The sequence below is a fragment of the Hypanus sabinus genome, chromosome 1 (assembly GCF_030144855.1).
Source record: "Hypanus sabinus isolate sHypSab1 chromosome 1, sHypSab1.hap1, whole genome shotgun sequence".
In the NCBI taxonomy this organism is placed as follows: Eukaryota; Metazoa; Chordata; class Chondrichthyes; order Myliobatiformes; family Dasyatidae; genus Hypanus; species Hypanus sabinus.
In genome coordinates, this window is record NC_082706.1 from 127,321,823 (window position 1) to 127,342,166 (window position 20,344).

A 20,344-nucleotide genomic window follows, 5' to 3' on the forward strand; every position below is an offset into this window, starting at 1 on the left:
AGGATTAGAAAAAGCTGCAGAAAGTTGTCAAACGCAGCCAGTTCCATCATGATCACTAGCCTCTCTGGTGATGCCTCAAAAAGGCAGCATCCATTACTAAGGAAACGCATCCCCCAGGATATGCTCTCTTCGCATTGCTAGCATCAAGGAAGAGGTACAGGAGCCTGAAGACACACATACAATGTTTCAGGAACATCTTCCCATCTGCCATCAGATTTTTGAATGGACAATGAACCTATGAACGCCACTTCAGTCTTTTTTTTTAAACTATCTCTTCATGGACTACATATATATAATATGGGTAATGGCCTCCGAATAACCCAAAGGCAGAGACTGGCATTTTACAGTGAAACTGAATCTCCAACTGTTACTAAAGGCTGGAGAAGTGATCTGTAACTAAATGGTATTTGCAATGTGAAAGAAATTTGTAGCAAGTGTTTTATGTTCTTCAGACTAAAGGAAAGAATACTCTGTACACTAAACTGGACTCTGGAGAGTTATTAGTCAAATATGACTCATTTCATAGGAATTTGTTTATGTTGTTGCTTGGTTTTAGCTTTTTCATGGCAATTTAAATCTCCTCAACCCCAAACCCATTCATTTGTTAAAAGATCTTCCAGGAACATGACTGTACATGTTTACCCTTGCAATGCTGCAGGTTATTTGAGTTCAATTTATGTACTGGAACATTTGTGCTTTAACTCTGATGTTGATGAAACGCTGTTCTTAAACTCCCTAGCATGTTTTAATTCTTGTAGCAAATGCTGTAAATATGACAGAACACTTCTGCATTATTATTGCCTTAAGTCAGATAGGAAAAGAAGAACTGGATTAAATTACTGAAGTAACTGACTGCTGCCTCTGGCGTACTAACATGTCACAAAGGCTTTCCACTACATTTTGCACAGCTTCCATGTTTGGCACTATGGGCTATAGAGGTGCTTTCATTTTCCTGCAACATGAGTCAATATTTCAATTTGTTATCTGAGATGTGTCAAGTAAAGGTAAAGAGATAAGTGCTGGATTGCCATGACATTTCCTCGAGATGTTGCTAAACATATTAAGACCACTGATGCAACTTTGGTCAGCTGTAGCTAGCTCAGGCTACTGAGCGTATTTTCACAGCAATAGTCATCCCTCAATGATGATGTAACAGCTGTTAAATAAAAATTATACACCATCACCAGGACAAGATTTTTCTTTACAAGGAGAGTGGTAGTTGGCTGGAACACACTCCCAGGGGTGGTCGAAGTGGTAGATACAATAGCAGCATTCAAGAGGCTTTTAGATAGGGATGTGAACATGAAAGAAATGCCAGGCAGCAGGAATTCCTTTGATTTGACATCCTGCTTGGCAAGGACGTAGTCAGCTAAAGGGCTTGTTCTTGGGTACACGCTGTGTCTTACATAATCGGAGGAGCACAGTACATCAGTACAGCAGATATTGCTGCTGCCTTGCAGGTCCCAGAACTAGCTCAATGCTGGTGTTACTGCTGTCGGTGTGGAGATCACCTCTCCTCCCTGTGTCGGAATGGAGATCACCTGTTCTCCCCGTGTCGGTGTGGAGATCACCTGTCCTCCCCGTGTCAGTGTGGAGATCACCTGTCCTCCCCTTGTCGGTGTGGAGATCACCTGTCCTCCCCGTGTCAGTGTGGAGATCTCCTGTCCTCCCTGTGTCAGTGTGGAGATCACCTGTCCTCCCCATGTCGGTGTGGAGATCACCTGTCCTCCCCGTGTCAGTGTGGAGATCACCTGTCCTCCCCGTGTCAGTGTGGAGATCTCCTGTCCTCCCCGTGTCGGTGTGGAGATCACCTGTCCTCCCCGTGTCGGAGTGGAGATCACCTGTCCTCCCCGCGTCGGAGTGGAGATCACCTGTCCTCCCCGCGTCGGAGTGGAGATCACCTGTCTTCCCCGTGTTGGAGTGGAGATCACCTGTCCTCCCCGCGTCGGAGTGGAGATCACCTGTCCTCCCTGTGTCAGTGTGGAGATCTCCTGTCCTCCCTGTGTCAGTGTGGAGATCTCCTGTCCTCCCTGTGTCGGTGTGGAGATCACCTGTCCTCCCTGTGTCAGTGTGGAGATCACCTGTCCTCCCTGTGTCAGTGTGGAGATCACCTGTCCTCCCCGTGTCGGTGTGGAGATCTCCTGTCCTCCCCGTGTCGGTGTGGAGATCACCTGTCCTCCCCGTGTCGGTGTGGAGATCACCTCTCCTCCCCGTATCGGAATGGAGATCACCTGTCCTCCCTGTGTCGGTGTGGAGATCACCTGTCCTCCCCGTGTCGGTGTGGAGATCACCTGTCCTCCCTGTGTCGGAATGGAGATCACCTGTCCTCCCTGTGTCGGAATGGAGATCACCTGTCCTCCCCGTGTCGGTGTGGAGATCACCTGTCCTCCCCGCGTCGGAGTGGAGATCACCTGTCCTCCCCGCGTCGGAGTGGAGATCACCTGTCCTCCCCGCGTCGGAGTGGAGATCACCTGTCCTCCCCGCGTCGGTGTGGAGATCACCTGTCCTCCCCGCGTCGGAGTGGAGATCACCTGTCCTCCCTGTGTCAGTGTGGAGATCACCTGTCCTCTCCGTGTCGGAGTGGAGATCACCCGTCCTCCCTGTGTCGGAGTGGAGATCACCTGTCCTCCCCGTGTCGGAGTGGAGATCACCTCTCCTCCCCGTGTCAGTGTGGAGATCTCCTGTCCTCCCTGTGTCAGTGTGGAGATCACCTGTCCTCCCCGTGTCGGTGTGGAGATCACCTGTCCTCCCCGTGTCGGAGTGGAGATCACCTGTCCTCCCCGCGTTGGAGTGGAGATCACCTGTCCTCCCCGCGTCGGAGTGGAGATCACCTGTCTTCCCCGTGTTGGAGTGGAGATCACCTGTCCTCCCCGCGTCGGAGTGGAGATCACCTGTCCTCCCTGTGTCAGTGTGGAGATCTCCTGTCCTCCCTGTGTCAGTGTGGAGATCTCCTGTCCTCCCTGTGTCGGTGTGGAGATCACCTGTCCTCCCTGTGTCAGTGTGGAGATCACCTGTCCTCCCCGTGTCAGTGTGGAGATCACCTGTCCTCCCCGTGTCGGTGTGGAGATCTCCTGTCCTCCCTGTGTCGGTGTGGAGATCACCTGTCCTCCCCGTGTCGGTGTGGAGATCACCTCTCCTCCCCGTGTCGGAATGGAGATCACCTGTCCTCCCCGTGTCGGTGTGGAGATCACCTGTCCTCCCCGTGTCGGTGTGGAGATCACCTGTCCTCCCTGTGTCGGAATGGAGATCACCTGTCCTCCCTGTGTCGGAATGGAGATCACCTGTCCTCCCCGTGTCGGTGTGGAGATCACCTGTCCTCCCCGCGTCGGAGTGGAGATCACCTGTCCTCCCCGCGTCGGAGTGGAGATCACCTGTCCTCCCCGTGTCAGTGTGGAGATCACCTGTCCTCCCCTTGTCGGTGTGGAGATCACCTGTCCTCCCCGCGTCGGAGTGGAGATCACCTGTCCTCCCCGCGTCGGAGTGGAGATCACCTGTCCTCCCCGCGTCGGTGTGGAGATCACCTGTCCTCCCCGCGTCGGAGTGGAGATCACCTGTCCTCCCCGCGTCGGAGTGGAGATCGTCTGCCCTCCCCGCGTCGGAGTGGAGATCGTCTGCCCTCCCCGCGTCGGAGTGGAGATCACCTGTCCTCCCCGCGTCGGAGTGGAGATCACCTGTCCTCCCCGCGTCGGAGTGGAGATCACCTGTCCTCCCCGCGTCGGAGTGGAGATCGTCTGCCCTCCCCGCGTCGGAGTGGAGATCGTCTGCCCTCCCCGCGTCGGAGTGGAGATCACCTGTCCTCCCCGTGTCAGTGTGGAGATCACCTGTCCTCCCCGCGTCGGTGTGGAGATCACCTGTCCTCCCCACGTCGGAATGGAGATCACCTGTCCTCCCCGCGTCGGAGTGGAGATTGTCCATTCTCTCCGTGTAGGAGTGGAGATCACCTGTCCTCCCCGCGTCGGAGTGGAGATCACCTGTCCTCCCCGTGTCGGAGTGGAGATTGTCCATTCTCTCCGCGTCGGTGGGGAGATCACCTGTCCTCCCTGTGTCAGTGTGGAGATCACCTGTCCTCTCCGTGTCGGAGTGGAGATCACCTGTCCTCCCTGTGTCGGAGTGGAGATCACCTGCCCTCCCCCTGTCGGAGTGGAGATCGTCTGTCCTCCCTGTGTCGGAGTGGAGATCACCTGCCCTCCCCCTGTCGGTGTGGAGATCACCTGTCCTCCCCGCGTCGGAATGGAGATCACCTGTCCTCCCCATGTCGGAGTGGAGATCACCTGTCCTCCCCTTGTCGGAGTGGAGATTGTCCATTCTCTCCGTGTCAGTGTGGAGATCACCTGCCCTCCCCCTGTCAGTGTGGAGATCACCTGTCCTCCCCTTGTCGGAGTGGAGATTGTCCATTCTCTCCGTGTCAGTGTGGAGATCACCTGCCCTCCCCCTGTCAGTGTGGAGATCACCTGTCCTCCCCGTGTCGGAGTGGAGATCACCTGTCCTCCCCGTGTCGGAGTGGAGATCACCTGTCCTCCCCGTGTCGGAGTGGAGATCACCTGTCTTCCCCGTGTTGGAGTGGAGATCGTCTGCCCTCCCCGTGTCAGAGTGGAGATCGTCTGTCCTCCCCACGTCGGAGTGGAGATCGTCTGTCCTCCCTGCGTCGGAATGGAGATCGTCTGTCCTCCCCATGTCGGAGTGGAAATCGTCCGTTCTCTCCGTGTCGGAGTGGAGATCGTACATTCTCTCCGTGTCGGAGTGGACCTCGCCAGTCCTCCCCGCATTGGATCAGAGCTCGCCCATCCTCACTGCGTCGGCGTGGAGCTCGCCCGTCCTCCCTGCATTGGAGTGGATTTCGCCTGCATTCCCCGTGTCGGATCGGACCTCGCCCACCCTCCCCGTGTCGGATCAGACCTTGCCCGTCCTCTCTGCGACTGTGAGGGTTTCCTTCTTCCCACATCCTAAAGACATTTTGACCAGTTAAACAGGCAAATAAATCAAGCAATGTTGGCTGGCATATGAAAGTGATTAATTTACAGGACCACAGATAAATGGGAAAGAAGGAGAGGGACGAATAGAATTGTTTTACATGGCCTCTCTGATGTCATAAGTCAGGCAGACAAAGATACATAACAGGACGAGCCATTCAGATAGAGGCTCAGCGCTTCCATACATGGTGAGTGGTGCTCCATACTGGTACCACATGAGAATACCAGTGACCCTGCACTGAAATGCCACACAGTGCCTGCAGTTCTGGTACTCCAGTGCAGCTGCATGGTTGGCTGATTTGGGGGTCAGAGGACTGATCTGGAAATCTTTGGCAGTGACTTTGAGAGTGTTGGGTTTGGAGCAGTGAGGGTACAGTAGGATGAAGTATGGCATGGAGAAGGACTTGGGAGGTATGGAGGGAAATGACTGTCTACCTTGCAGGTGTCTTCTGTTGGCACTGCAGTTTCAAAGCTTGGCTGTCTTAGGCATGCCCATTGACTGGTACTCTGAGAACAATGTGCTCCAAACTTCCGTACAATGCTCCAGAGACTCAACCACCAGCCTGCATTTTTATAGCGTGTTTGGTTTACAATCAAATGATCATTAATCTGCCTCAGCCATTATTGTATTATAAAGGATGCAGAATAGAATGGCCCCAGTATAAAAACTGCACTGTGTAAATGATACAGGGATAGACATGTTACCAGTGACTTGGTTGACAAGGTATCAGTCAACAAAAATGAAGAAAAAACATGTAATATGGCAATTAACTTCAGAACTACATGAATTGCGCTGCCTTATGCAATAAAGACAGGGCATTTCCCAAGGTGATCCAATTTTCATTCTATGGCCGACAGGAAGATTATATTTGACTCACATTTTCATTTACTAAATAAAATCAGCATTTCTCTAATCCTTCATTTCAAATTTCTTTAATTAAATTGAGGCTGTCTCCTCATTTCATGTGAAGCCAGCTGTGATCATTTTCTTTAACTTCATGATAGAATACTTTATTGATTGAATTACAGATCTTTTCAGTAGATTGTATGGGATTATTATCTGATGGAACTTTTTAAAATTGTACATTTTAATAGAAGCTTTACTGTGATTGTTGTGTCATCAGGGAAATTGGCTGAAAGGCAGAACATAATTCCATTTGAAAAGTATAGGAGAACTATGTGTTTTGATGAGATGATTCTGGTGCATTGAGGGTGGGTCTTAAGAACCTTTAAAATTTTGAAATAGGTAATTTTGTAATTTTAAGATAAGTAAGGATATGCAAAGATAACAAGTTTAAGGAGCCTTGGTTCTCAAGAGATGTTGAGACTGTGGTTAAGAAGAAAGAGGAGGTACACAGCAGGTATAGGCAGGAGGAAACAAATGAGCTAGTTGAGGAGCTTACGAAATGCAGAGAACACTTCAGAAGAAATTAGGAGGAGTAAAAGAAGACATGACTTTGCTCCAGCAGACAAGGTGAAGGAGAATCTCAAGGGTGTTTGAAGGTATTCTAAGGGACTGGATATATATATATTTGGATAGACAGGGACTGATTAGGGATAGTCAACACGGCTTTGTATGTGGTAGGTCATGTCTAACCAAACTTGTAGATTTTTCGAGGAAGTTTGCAGGAATGTTGATGAGGGCAAAGTAGTGGACGTTGTCTACATGGACTTCAGCAAAGCTGGCATTCAGGATGAGATAGTAAATAGGATTGGGCATCAGTTTTAGGGAAGAAACCAGAGAGTGGTAGTGGACAGTTGCCTCTCGGACTGGAAACCTGTGACTTGTGGTGTGCTGCAGGGATTGGTGCATGGTCCATTGTTGTTCGTCATCTATATCAGTGCTCTAGTGGTTAACTGGATCAGTAGATTTGTGAATGACACCAAGACTGCGGGTGTAGTGAACAGTGAGGAAGGCTATCTATCAAAGCTTGCAGTAGGACCTGCACCGGCTGGAAATAGGCTGAAAAATGGCAAATGGAATTTAATGCAGGCAAGTACGAGGTGAGGGGTAGGGCACTAGAATAGAGGGATCTGGGAATACAAAATTTAATTCCTTAAAGTGGTGACACAGTTAGATAGAGTCATAAAGGGAGCTTTTAACATATTCCCCTTTATAAATATGTATTGAGTACAGGAGTTGGGATGTTATGTTGAAGCTGTACAAGATGTTGGTGTGGCATAATTTGGTGTATTGTGTGCAGTTCTGGTCAACTATCTACAGGAAAGTTATCAGTAAGATTGAAAGAGTGCAGAAAAACATTCCAAATATGTTGCCAGTACTTGAGAATCTGAGTTATTTGGAAAGGTTGAATAGATTGGGACTTTATTCCCTGGAGCATAGGGATGAGGAGAGTTTTGATAAAGGTACACCAATTTATGAGGGTTATTGTTAGGGTAAATGCAAGCAGATATTTTCCACTGATGTTAGGTGGGACTAGAATTAGAGGTCACGTGTGAAGGATGAAAAGCGAAATGATTAAGGGGAACTTCAAGGGTGGTTAGAGTGTGTAGCGAGCTGTCATCGGCAGTGGAGGATGTGGGTTCAAGTTAAACATTTAAGAGAAATTTGAATAGGTACATCAATGTGAGGGGTCTGGAGGGCTATGATCTATGTGACTAGGCAGATTAATATTTTGGCACAGACTTGATAGATCCTAGGGCCCTTTTCTGTGCTGTTGTGTTCCATGACTCAGTACCTCTAAGAGAATGTTCAGTTTCTAAATCTAGCATTCTTGTATTGCATATCAGAATGTTAGATTTATCTTTTTTAGTATAGAGTTCTAAATTTAAAGACCATAATTGTGTATACTAATTGGTGGGGTGTAGATATAACACAGAAAGGGCAACTTATACACAACTTATTACTACATTAACGTCCTATTAGTGCTCCTCCAAACATTCCTGACAAAACAAAATTGCAAATACTTCTAATGAAGCTGTGTGTTTTGTCAAGTTTTTGATTTAGTGCAGCAAGCTTGATGTTGCTGTCAATGCAAAAAGTAAGGGCACAGGCTGAGCAGTGAAAATGTAATACAAGATAAGTCATTAGCATTGATTTCAGATCATTAAGAAGGTCTTAACCTAACTATTTGACATATTACTGTGTTAATATTTGAGCAATATGCCCAGTGCAAAACATCAATCTATATTTCCTGATTCACAATCTATTTACTTTATTGGTTATAAATATAATTCTTCAGCTGGGTGGATTTGAGCAGGATGGCTGTCTAGCCTGGCCAGAGATCAATGAAGCTTTTATTCCACTTTCTAATATTTTTTATCACAATAAACTTAGGAACAGAAACAGTATTTAGTATTAATCCTCTTTGACATTTCTTCTCTGATTATTTACTGAGTCTCTGGAAACTCCAAGACTGAAGGACTGGTGATTCCATGTTGTATCGTAAAGTAAATATTAGTTGGAGGGGAAGCTGGTGGACTTCTGACAGACCTGGTTGGTTGTCTCAAATCCATGTTCCAGAACAAGCCTCGGTATCTTAGACCTGTAAACTCAAGCAGGTTGCAAATATCCTTCATTCAACTTTCATCAAGCTTGAGATATTAGGTGCTGTGTTGCTAGGGTGGTCTAGCATGTAGATTCACTGGGATTATGTGCAGTGATGATGCTCCTGAGGTGAAAGTTGCCAGGCTGTTTTTGTGGTTATAGTGGAGTATCCCTGCCTATCTTAGTATTGCGAAAGATAAACTCAAACCAAATGATTTCCTGTTTGTTTGTGCTGATACAAACTGGAGAACTTGCCTTTAGATTGCAAGTGTGCTCCCATGCACAACAGAAGATCTTGACTTGTCCGTCAAAAGGATTTGCCATTGAGATTCCCAATTCCAATTTAGGATGAACGCAACCAAACCTAAAGGGAAACAATTTATAATTTTAACAGTGAATGTAAGGATACTCAGTAATCTAAACCTGAGCTTGACCATTAACAATACAACATAGAAGTGCATTCCACTTATTCTGTCGTGCTATATAATAGCACATGGAGGAGGTTTGTATTTTAGTAAGGATATTCAAGAAAGAACTCATTCAGCATCAGACTCCACAATGATTGTGGCAATTTGCCAACATTCCCAGCATTTCATTCCTAGTGATTGGATTTCTGGAAAAGAATTGTGTCTTGAATGAACAGCAGCAAGCCAGCTGACACACTGAGGATTACGTGGGCTGTGTCCTCTGTTTGCCTCTCTTGAGAGAAAATATCTTGTAGTAAAATTGTTATGTTCATGTTGACACCAAGTAAGTATTTAGAGTTAATTACATGGAAGCACAGTAACACAGCAAGTAATTAACAGTGGGAATATAGCTGAAGTTATGTGGATGGTTGACACCAAGGAATATCTTACAGTTGATCAATGCTGTAAGTGGAAAGGGTTTGTACAGCCAAATATTCAGAAGACATGCAATTAATTCATGTCTCTAAGGATCAGATTTCAACACCTTTCTGTCACTAAAATTCTCACAGTAGTCAGTCTTTGGTTTGCCTATTGTAGCATTGAGGGCAAATTCTTGGCTCTTCATGAGTTCATTTTCTTTGCACACCAGAAAAATTCATGGAAAGTGCCTTGGACATTGCATTTTGTTTCCTGAACATGATGTGGAAGCTGATCTGGTAAGGCCATGATCTCTTTTTATTTTTGCATTGCCTTATGGGATGACTTCTCCTTCAATATGGGGTCACCAAACTCATTTAAATCTTCTAACTCCTCCTACCCCCACCTCAGATGGACAACCTGCCAAATCTTAATGCACACAACTTGGAACAGCTCTGGACTGAAATGTCTCAGTGGAAGCACCTGGAAAAGCGAAATGAACTAAGGAAGCAGTAAACTTGAGTCATCAGAAATCATATATATTCTGGAGCAGCAGTTTAAAGGCTCCAAAAATCCAGCTCCATAAGGTATATCCCAAGAATTTCCTTAAAGCATTTTATTTTATATTGCAGCTGCTGTTTCATTAAGGGCACTACTTAGCCATGTTAGGCAATGTGCATTATACATGTTCTACCATGAATCTCTGATGATTACAATTAAGATCTGCACAACAACATAACACCGTGAATATGAAGATTCATCAATAGGAGCAGCTGAGCACTTGACATCTATGGGGAAGTAAAGCCCCTTTAAAAATTAGTGTTGGTGTAAAGATCCTGCTCTGATCAATGAAGAGTAAACTTGTGCAATACAACTTGTAATTTAAAAAAGAAAAGGCTGGAAATACTAAGAAAGGGTCACTGACCTGAACTGTCACCCTGGTTTCTCTCTCCACATATGCTTGTCTGACATCGATAACTCTTTGCACTACTTTTAGCCAATAAACTGTGCTTTTGTTTAGACCAGAGAATCATCAATCTTTTGCTTTAGGCAGGTTTCTTATCTAACATAATGATAGAAGATCTTCACGTGTTTCTCTGTGGTCTGGTCTCCAAGCTTCATCTTCCGCAGGACATTGAATTTAAAAACTACTGAGGCATTGATTTCTTTGTCATAAACATATGGTTTGGACAACAGCTTGTTGTACTCTTCTTTTAGTGAACTCTTCTTGTCTGTTCATTTTTGCATTTTTGTACTGAATATTTGTCTCCACTTAGGCATTTTTATTTCCAAAAGCTTTATAAATTACATCATTAATAACATTTTCTGATAATGTCTGAAATCAGCATAAGGTTTGTGGTTGTGATTATACCTTCACCCATCCCTTTCCCTCAGAAAATTCTGTGACAAATCCTTGGTTAAATTAAAGGCATTTTCCATCCCACTGGGATAATTGGGTGGTTTTGAAAATTAATGAGGATGGAAAATGCATAGAGAATGAATGGCAGCTTTAAACAAATATCCACATTAGCTGCAAACATCTTGCTTACAGAATCCAAACGTTAAGAGGTAGAATACTTGAGCTTAGTAAATAATCATCTGGCTATGAGAAAGAATTCATTGAACAATCCAAGAGGATAAGTGTGGTAAACAGTAATAATTCAACTATTTGCTCAGTCTGGACTTCCAGCCGTCTCCACCTCGCTGTTGCACAGTTCTACTCTGCAGAAAGAGGTCACTGGCATTATAGTGTGTTTGTAGGCTCTCATATTGAGCAATCCCCTAACCATTCCTCACATCCTTTAACATTGTTCTTCTTAAAATACATTGAATCTGAAATAGAAACAAAAAATAGTGAAGATGATCTCGGGTCAGGTTGCACCTGTGGAGGAAGAAATGGACCTGATATTTGGATCAATGACTCTTTATCAGAACTGGAAAACTAAGAAAACAAGTGCATTTTAATTTATGGGTGGGGGGGGGGGGGGAAGAGAGGAGAAAAGGCTGTCCAGACAAGACTTTGGTGCTGTCTTACAGAAGGAAATGAATACCAGATAATCATAACTGATCTGTCTGGGGGAGTTCAAATAGAAATTATTTGATATTCTCTATTTATTCTCTATCTATTGTTCAAATAGAGAATATTTGATATTTGGAATAGAGAATAGAGAGGCTCCTCGGTAGAGATCGTAAAGAGCACCAAATTTCTTGGTGTTCACCTGACGGAGAATCACACCCGGTCCCTCAACACCAGCTCCATGGCAAAGAAAGCCCAGCAGCATCTCTACTTTTTGCGGAGGCTGAGGAAAGTCCATCTCCCACCCCCCCACCCCCCATCCTCATCACATTATACAGAGGTTGTATTGAGAGCATCCTGAGCAGCTGCATCACTGCCTGGTTCGGAAATTGCACCATCTTGGATCGCAAGACCCTGCAGCAGATAGTGAGGTCAGCTGAGAAGATCACCGGGGTCTCTCTTTCCACCATCACGGATGTTTACACTACACGCTGCATCCACAAAGGAAACAGCATTATGAAGGAACCCGTCATACAATCTCTTCTCCCTCCTGCCGTCTAGGAAAAGGCTCCAAAACATTCGAGCTCTCACAACCAGACTATGTAACAGTTTCTTCACCCAAGCTATCAGACTCCTCAATACCCGAAGCCTGGACTAACACCTTGCCCTATTGTCCTGTTTATTATTTATTGTAATGCCTGTACTGTTTTTTGTGCACTTTATGCAGTCCTGTATAGGTCTGTACTCTAGTGTAGCTTTCTCTGTGTGGCTTTTTTTTTACGTAGTTTGGTCTAGTTTTTTGTACTGTGTCATGTAACACCATGGTCCTGAAAAACGTTGTCTCATTTTTACTATGTACTGTACCAGCAGTTATGGTCGAAATTACAATAAAAAGTGACTTGAGTTGAATAAAAGATTTTTAAAAAAATCAAATCTCTCAGGTGCAGAATGCAGATCTTGCTGGAAATCTCAAGTAAAATATAATGATGGAAAAACCCAACAGGTCAGGGATGACAAAGAAAGAAAGATTGTGTTAATGTTATAGGTGGATGATCTTACAACAAAAGTAGCCAGCTCTAACACAAGAAGAGATAGCTAGTTACCTGAAATTATTAAACTTAATCTTGATTTTTGAGGGTTGAAATGGAAGAGAAAATGCTGCTGGGCTTTGTTGGAACATTGGGGAAGTGTAAAGACAGGTCAGAAATGGGTGAAAAATTAAGGTAAAACACAACTGGTAAGTCTGTGTCTTATCTGTGGATTGAACAGATGTGTCACCCAAAATCCACGTACTTTCTTAAACGTAGTGGAACACAGAATGCAATACACTGTTGGAAGAAATGCAATCAAATTACTTCTGAAATAAAAGCTGAAATGCTGGGAATAGGAACCATTGAGGAGTTTAGGAACCATTGCTGTGAAACTAATGAGTTTTCCTTCACCAATCATTCTGATAAAGTACATCAAGACCTATCAACATCTCTATGTTCTGAGACTTGCATTTCTTAAATTCAGCAGGTCAGGCACCACTTCGGAAAGGGAATGAGTGTTAACTATTAAAGTCCAAACTATAGTATCTGCTGATTATTTCCAGCGTTTTCAGTTTCTATTTCTGGTTTTCAGCATCAGAACTTGTATTTATCTCCTACACTGACTTTTTTTTTAAACAATTCTAAAGTTATGTACTCATTCCAATCCATTAACCAGTGACAATAATTACACTTTTCATAATTTTGAACATATCCACTAATTTTCTTATTACAATGTTTTTGCCTTACTAAAAGAAATCTGTCATGTGATAAGACATGCTCCTAGTCCCTACTTTGAGAATAAACCTGCATCTTAGTTGTGGCCTTGTCATCTGTAAAGTAGGACTCCAATATATGTACTATTTATGGCAGAACCTGAGAGCTATAGCATAGATTTCTGTTTTGAAAGTGTCAATGAATTTTCCAAGAACTGTTTTCTTGTGTGCAACATAAGTCAAATGGTGATGGATCCATATTAATTTGGAATCTTCATCTCTAACTGTGAAACAAAATGTAATGTTCCAGAAGATTTAAATTTCAAAAATTGATCCATGGCAAAATTGATCAGCCATGATCACACTAAATGGTGAGGTGGGTTGAGGGGCCTGATGTCCTGCTCTTGCTTTGATTTTCTCATGCAATCTTGTTTATTCCTAATAGTTATCCTGTGTTGTGTGCATTACAGAACTATCTGATCTCCTTGTTTTTGCTCTTTTCTAATAACAAATAAATCTTTAATTTAAAAGCACTTTATTAAAAAAATGTTTGCTAGAGTGTGGCCATAATTTAAAAATGGCAGAGGAAGTTATCAGAGAAGTAATAAAATCATCTATTTTTCCATTGATATGTTAATTAAGCATTACCCAAACACAGCTGTACAGTAGTGACACAAAGGCAATGGAACCTGCTGAAGCTGAAAGAAACAGTGGTTTCTATATTGGCCTTTAGTGGAGTGCAACGTCAACTCAGCCAACTTGACAACCTGACTTTCAGATTCATTGAGTTATGCAGCATGGCCCAACCCATCCACACCAACCAAGATTCTATCCAAGTTAATCACATTTGCCTGTGCTTGGTCTACATCCCGCTAAACCTTTTCTATCCATTTTTGCTCAAGTGGAAAGGAAAACAATATGGTTAGAAAAATGCATTGTCACTTTATTATTGGTAGTTCTGCTGCTGAAGGCATGCCAACATCCAGTTCCATTTGGACTGTGGCATCAGCATGCCCATTAATTGTGCTTCTTTTGTTAAACCTATATGCTAAACCATGCAATAGTAATCACTTCTGGGAAAATAATTCAATCTGGCAAATGAAAGATCAATAAGCTGTGCTGGGTCTTGGAGGTGAGGGTGAGGAACTCAGATGTAGCTCCATTGCAAAGGAGAGAAAATGAGAGAGGTACTTGTGGTTAATCATTTATCTGTGAATATATGATGAGCAAGGTATCAGCTGCTGATTCTGTGCCTAGAATTAAAATTTTAATACCAAGTATTACATTTTTTCAAATTTTATTACAGCCATGGGATGACACAGGGGTGCAGCAGGTAGTACTACTGACTCATGGCTCCAGTCACACAGGTTCTGTTTGTCTGAATTCAAGTTGGCACCATCACGGTCAACATGGATACTGTGGGCTGAATGACTGTTTGCTAGTATGAAATACTACAAAAGACAATTTACTGCTATTTTGCAGTCTCTTAAACTATGAATATTGCTGTGTGGTTTTAAAGACCCTTATATACATCAAATTTTTGTGTCACTCATGAATGAAGATGATGGGATGGAAAACGACATGTCCAACTTACATATAAACATTGTGAGTATTTACAGCTTGAACAAAAAATTTTGTGTAACCCCACTTAGAAAATTTTACCTGTCACTGCCTCCCTCATCTCTAGTGCTCAACCCTAAATGACAGTGCTTTGCCTTAATTGCATGTACAGTACTTCTTTTGCTAAAAGCCCTGTTCTGGAAGTCCATTGACACATTCATTGTAGTTTTCCAGTCCACTAATTCCTCAATTTTCATTGTTTTTAGTTGCTGGTGATGATTGTGTCCTTTTCTATTTTCATTGTATGGGCTTGGCTTCTGTCAAAGGTCATTATTTTTCCATCTCACTGGCATTCAGTCTTGGCTTTACTGCTCACTTATATCAATCAACATTCCAGGAAAGGGGTCACAGGACATAAGTTATCATTCCAAGTACAGGAAGATATTTACCAAGCAGATGGATATATTTATGCAAGATTTGCATTTGCCAAGATGCCTGTGTGATGTCAATGAGTATGGCCTCCAAAGTCAGCATTGAGGTTTGTTGATGTTCAACAGATTTTGCTCATTGCAACAGATTCTGCAAGCTGCCTTTCGGCAATAAAATAGAACTCCAAGCATAAAACCTCTTTACAAAGTGTGTTTTCTATTTTCATTCCTGATGTTGCTGATAAATTCTGGTTAGAGCCATTTATCTCCATTGGTAGTGGTCAGTTATGGACAGATAGTGCAGTTCTGTTGAAAACATTCTAGAAAACTTTCCAAAAAGCAAAAGAAGTACTGTAGATGTTAGAAATATATATTAAAAGATGTTGGAAACCCTTAGCAAGTCAGAGTGCAGTTGCAGGAAGACAAATGGAGTTAATGTTTCAGGTCAAAGACTTTGTTATAATTTGGACGACACACACAAAATGCTGGAGGAACTCAGCAGGCCAGGCAGCATCTACAGAAAAAAGTACAGTTGATGTTTCGGGCTGAAACCCTTCGGCAGGACTCGGATTTCCAGTGTCTCCAGATTTTCTCTTATTTGTCATAATTTGGAACAATTTGATGTCTACAAACTAATTCTATACTTATTATGAATTAGCTATGTGTGCTGATTATATGTATATTGTTTTACATTTTTCACTAAAGTGTAAATTAGGTGATTATTCAGACTGCCAGTATCCATCTAATTATAGCCAGTAAGAGTCAATGCCTTCAGCAGAAAAGAAATCTGATATGATGTTGTAATTATGCTTAACATATTGATCCAGTACTAGTACATTGCTATAGAGAATTTAATGAACTTGCAAACAGAGTATAATAAGCTGCTTTTCAATGTGAGGCAAGTTTTATCATTTGGCTTCTGACAAGATTTGGAGCAATTCATTTGTCTTAATACACACTACCTTTATAGAATACACGCTGTAACGAGCTTCCAATTCTACCTTTTACACACAGGGTCGTTTGTGATGGTCAACACCTCCGGACGCCAGGCAGGACAAAAAGCGCATCTTTTATTATCGAAAGTGAAGGAGAACGATACACACTGCATTGATTTCCATTACTTCATATCTGGCAAGGAAAGGGCAAACCCGGGGTTACTCAATGTTTATGTGAAGGTCAATGATGGACCCCTTGGGAACCCAATCTGGAATGTGTCTGGAATGACAACTAGAAGCTGGAACAAAGCCGAATTGGCCATTAGCACCTTCTGGCCAAATTTCTATCAGGTATTGGATACTTTATCTTACTTGAATTTCTCAGATGTGTTCAAGCTGTGGGTTGTTATTTTTAACTATTAAATAATGGTTAAAGAAGCCAGGTCTGCAAAGAGGCAGCTGATCTCAAAATATTTAAGACTGTTGAATTTTAGTTACCTCGACTGTAAGGTAAGAAAAAAGCAAACTGTTTTCAGTAGCCACCCAGTACCATCGGAGCAGAAAGCTTTAATTTCATAAAAATCAGGAGTGGCTGGACCCAAGTACTGAACAGTACGAATGTTTATCTATTATTCACTTGTGGTATTCAGTGTAAGTTGCTCTCAATACCCAAAGTTTTTAGTTAAGAGTAAATCCCATGATAATAGATGGAAATTTTAAATTGAAGTAAAGAAGCAAGTCTCAGGAATGGTAACCACGGAGCTGCTGGACAGTCACAAAAACCTTTATGTAATGTCCTTCCACACTTGGTGCAATCTAATTGTGTTTCCCAATGCCAGTAGACTGAGACTGCCACACAATTTAAAAGGCAGTTCTAGATGGATATTAAATGCTGGGCTTGCCTGTGTCATTATGAACAATTAAGTAAATAGATGTAACCTCGCAAGGGTAGTTGGTGTTTATTCGCTTTGAACTGAACAGCTTGTGATGTATTTCAAAGGAGATTTGTGAGCTGTGCATATTGCTGCAAGTTTGGGCTTTTAGATTTACCTCCCTTGAGAGTATTAGTGAACCAGATAGTTTTACAATATTACCATGGTTGCATGGTTCCTATTAGCTTTTATTTATCATTAGATCCAAGAATTTACTTAAACTCAGTTTAAAATCCCTAGACGCTCTGGTGAGATTTGAAACTAAAAAAACTGCTAATGCTGGAAGTCTGCAGCACAAAAACAGAAAATGTTGGAAAAGCGCAGCATATCAGATGGCATCTGTGGAATGAGAAACGGTTCATGTTTCAGTTTGAAAGGCTATGATGGGAGAGGTATACTGCTGTTGTGGTTAGCGTAATGCTATTACAATGCCAATGACCTGGGTCAATTCGTCCACTATCTGTGAGGAGTTTATGCCTTCTCCCTGTGACGATGACATGGGTTTCCTCAGGGTGCTTTAGATTCTTCCCACATTCCAAAGATACATGGGTTCATAGGTTAATTGGTCACATGGCCTCGTCGGAATTATATATAAAACTCTTTCTCTTTGCATAGATGCTGCCTGACCTGCTGAGTTTTTCCAGTCTTTCTGCTTTATTTATTGTGATGTTAGATCTTAGTTACTTAGACATCTGTTCAACCATTTTGATTTCTGGTCTTATAACTAAGTTGCAATGCTATTGACACTTCCACCCTGTGCAGTGTTGTGTAGTCTTCTGTGTGATATTGATGGATATCTGTGGAACATGGGCCTTCAGAAAAGATGGACACTAATAATGAAGCATTGTCCTGGACACGTATAAAGGTATTCCAGAATTCAGTTCAGATGAACTTCCTGAGCTTCATGGTTTCTTTGTTTAGCATTATTGAAGCTTGTCCTATCAATATGCACCACTCTTTCCATGATTTTTATCATTGCATTGAATTTCACTAATACTATATTTTCATATATAACTATTCTTCATTAAGAATGGATTAACAGCTTGTGCACATGACGAATCTGGATCATTTTTTATGTGGCTAGGAAAGTGGATTATAACCTATTAACACATATCCACTAATGTGCAATTCTAATTTATTATTTTCCTCTCTGTCCATTAGCAGAATCAGTTGAGTGTGTGCCTGCTGTGCACACTCCCATCAATAGAGTCCCATCTGTGGTAAGAAAGAAAATAGATAGCATAGAGCTCCTTTCATTAGCTTCATTTGCAGAGGCTTAGTTTTAAAGCAAAGTATCTTAGGATCCATCTAAGAATATAAGCGGGTTTGTTTTTGTTGCTGTTCAGTTGTTACAACTTGATAAATAGCTCAGTGTTGGAACTTCTACCAGCCAATGGCGTTAGGCTGAGTACATGGTAGAGTGGTCAGACTGAGGCCAGAATGTTCATTTAACAGAAACAAACTACTCCAATAATTCAGTTACTGGTATGAATGAGGTCAGTCAGAAGGGGAATACTGTAGATTTTCTGTGTGGGATGATTATATTGACTCTTGCATTGTTGACGGATATAGAGTGCAGGGAATAAACAGTGACAGAGATTCTGCAGATGCTGGAAGTTTTCAGCAACACAGACAAAATGCTTAATGATCTCAGCAGGTTTATGGAGGGAAATAAACAGTCTGTGGTTTGGGCCGAAACCCTTTATCAGGACTGGAAAGTAAGGGGACAGAAGCCAGAATAAGAGCTTGGGTGTAGGGGGAGGAGTACAAATTGGCAGATTGCCAAGCACACCTTTCCTTCCCCCAACCCCACCACTTCCCATTTTCTGCAGAGATCGCTTCCTACAAGACTCTCTTGTCCATTCATCCCTCCCCATTGATCTCCCTCCAGTTGCAAGTGGAACAGGTGCCATACCTGCCCCTATACGTCCTTCCTCAGTACCATTCAGGGCACCAAGCAGTCTTTCCACACTTCATCAGTGAGTCTGTTGAGATCATCTGCTGCACCCGTTGCTCCCGATGTGGCCTCCTGTATATTGGTGAGACCTGACATAGATTGGTTCAGTCTGTGGTCTCCTCTACTGCCACAATGAGGCCACACTCAGGTTAGAGGAGCAACACCTTATATTCTGTCTGGGTAGCTTCCAACATGACGGCATGAACATCGATTTCTTGAACTTCCGGTAATTGCCTTCCCCCTTCCCTTCACCATACCCCCATTCCCATTTTCTCCTCTCACTTTATCTCCTTACCTGCCCATCACCTCCCTCTGGTGCTCTTCCCCTTCCATGGTCTTCAATCCACTCCTATTAGGTTCCCCCTTTCCCAGCCGTTTATCTCCTTCACCAATCAACTTCCCACTCCCCCCTCATTTTCGCCTCTCATCTACCACCTTGTACTATTCCCTCCCCTCCCCCCACCTTTTTGCTCTATCTTCTCAACATTTTTTCCAGTCTTGATGAATGGTCTTGGCCCAAGACGTTGACTGTTTACTCTTTTCCATAGCTGCAGCTTGGTTCCATAATTCCTCCAGCATTTTGTGTGTGTTGCAGATGATAAGTAAAATTAGGTGAGGGGGAAGGTGGGTGGGTGGGAGACGGAAGATCATATGAGATGCTGTGATTTTCCTCAGCCCTAAACCTATAGGGCTGATGTTTGTCCTTTCCTCAGTTACCTCAGTTAACCTAACCACCCGTCCTCAAGTAATGCTGTAAGAATCTCCCTGTGGCTGAATGCAGAATTGCATGGAGAAAATGTTGGAAGAAATTTTTAACCACCCTCACCCTTAATCATCGTGCCCTCCCAAAGAGTTGGGTTTGGGTGAATGGGCAGTCACTTTTCAACAATGACTCCTGTTTCTTGAGTTTACACAATACTCTTCAGTTTGGTATATACTGTATGTTTCAGTCAAAGCTTCACTCAGTCTCCTAAACTCCAGCCAATACAACCCTCAACTGTCCAACCTTTCTTCATAAGACAACTCTCCCGTTCTAAGTAAACCATTCCTAAAGGGCCTTATATTTACTTATACCCTTCCTTTAATAGAGAGACTAATACTGTAAACAGTACTCTGGGCATAATCTCACCAATATCCAGAACTCTATATTCATTTTCTCTCTCAAAAAAAATAATCTCATTCTGTTAACCTTTCCCATTATTTTCTGTACCTACATTTGGGATTTTCATGAATTCTGAATCAGAGCATTCAGGTCCTCCCCATTCCGCAATCTCTTACTGTATTGAGTAATATGTTTTACTTGTCAAATGATCGGTTTCACTTGTGGAATTGTGGAAAATAAATACCAGTGCATCATCAGTTTGATTTTAAAGGCAGTTGGGCCATTGCCTTGGCCAATTAGGCCACATGCCCCCAAAATAAATAAATAAATTTAAATATTAGTGTAATGGTTGTTTTATTAAAGTTAT

At 43.0% G+C, this 20,344-nt stretch overlaps 1 protein-coding gene across 10 annotated transcripts in view; it reads left to right on the plus strand.

The window, feature by feature from the left end:
- The window catches only part of LOC132397357 (receptor-type tyrosine-protein phosphatase mu-like), a 981,490-nt gene that overhangs the window by 309,988 nt on the left and 651,158 nt on the right, over positions 1 to 20,344 (plus strand). For all 10 annotated transcript variants that reach the window (XM_059976027.1, XM_059976037.1, XM_059976052.1 and 7 more), the window contains exon 3: positions 16,066 to 16,337. In XM_059976027.1, coding sequence (XP_059832010.1) covers positions 16,066 to 16,337 — 272 coding nt within the window. The remainder of the gene's footprint in view (positions 1 to 16,065; positions 16,338 to 20,344) is intronic.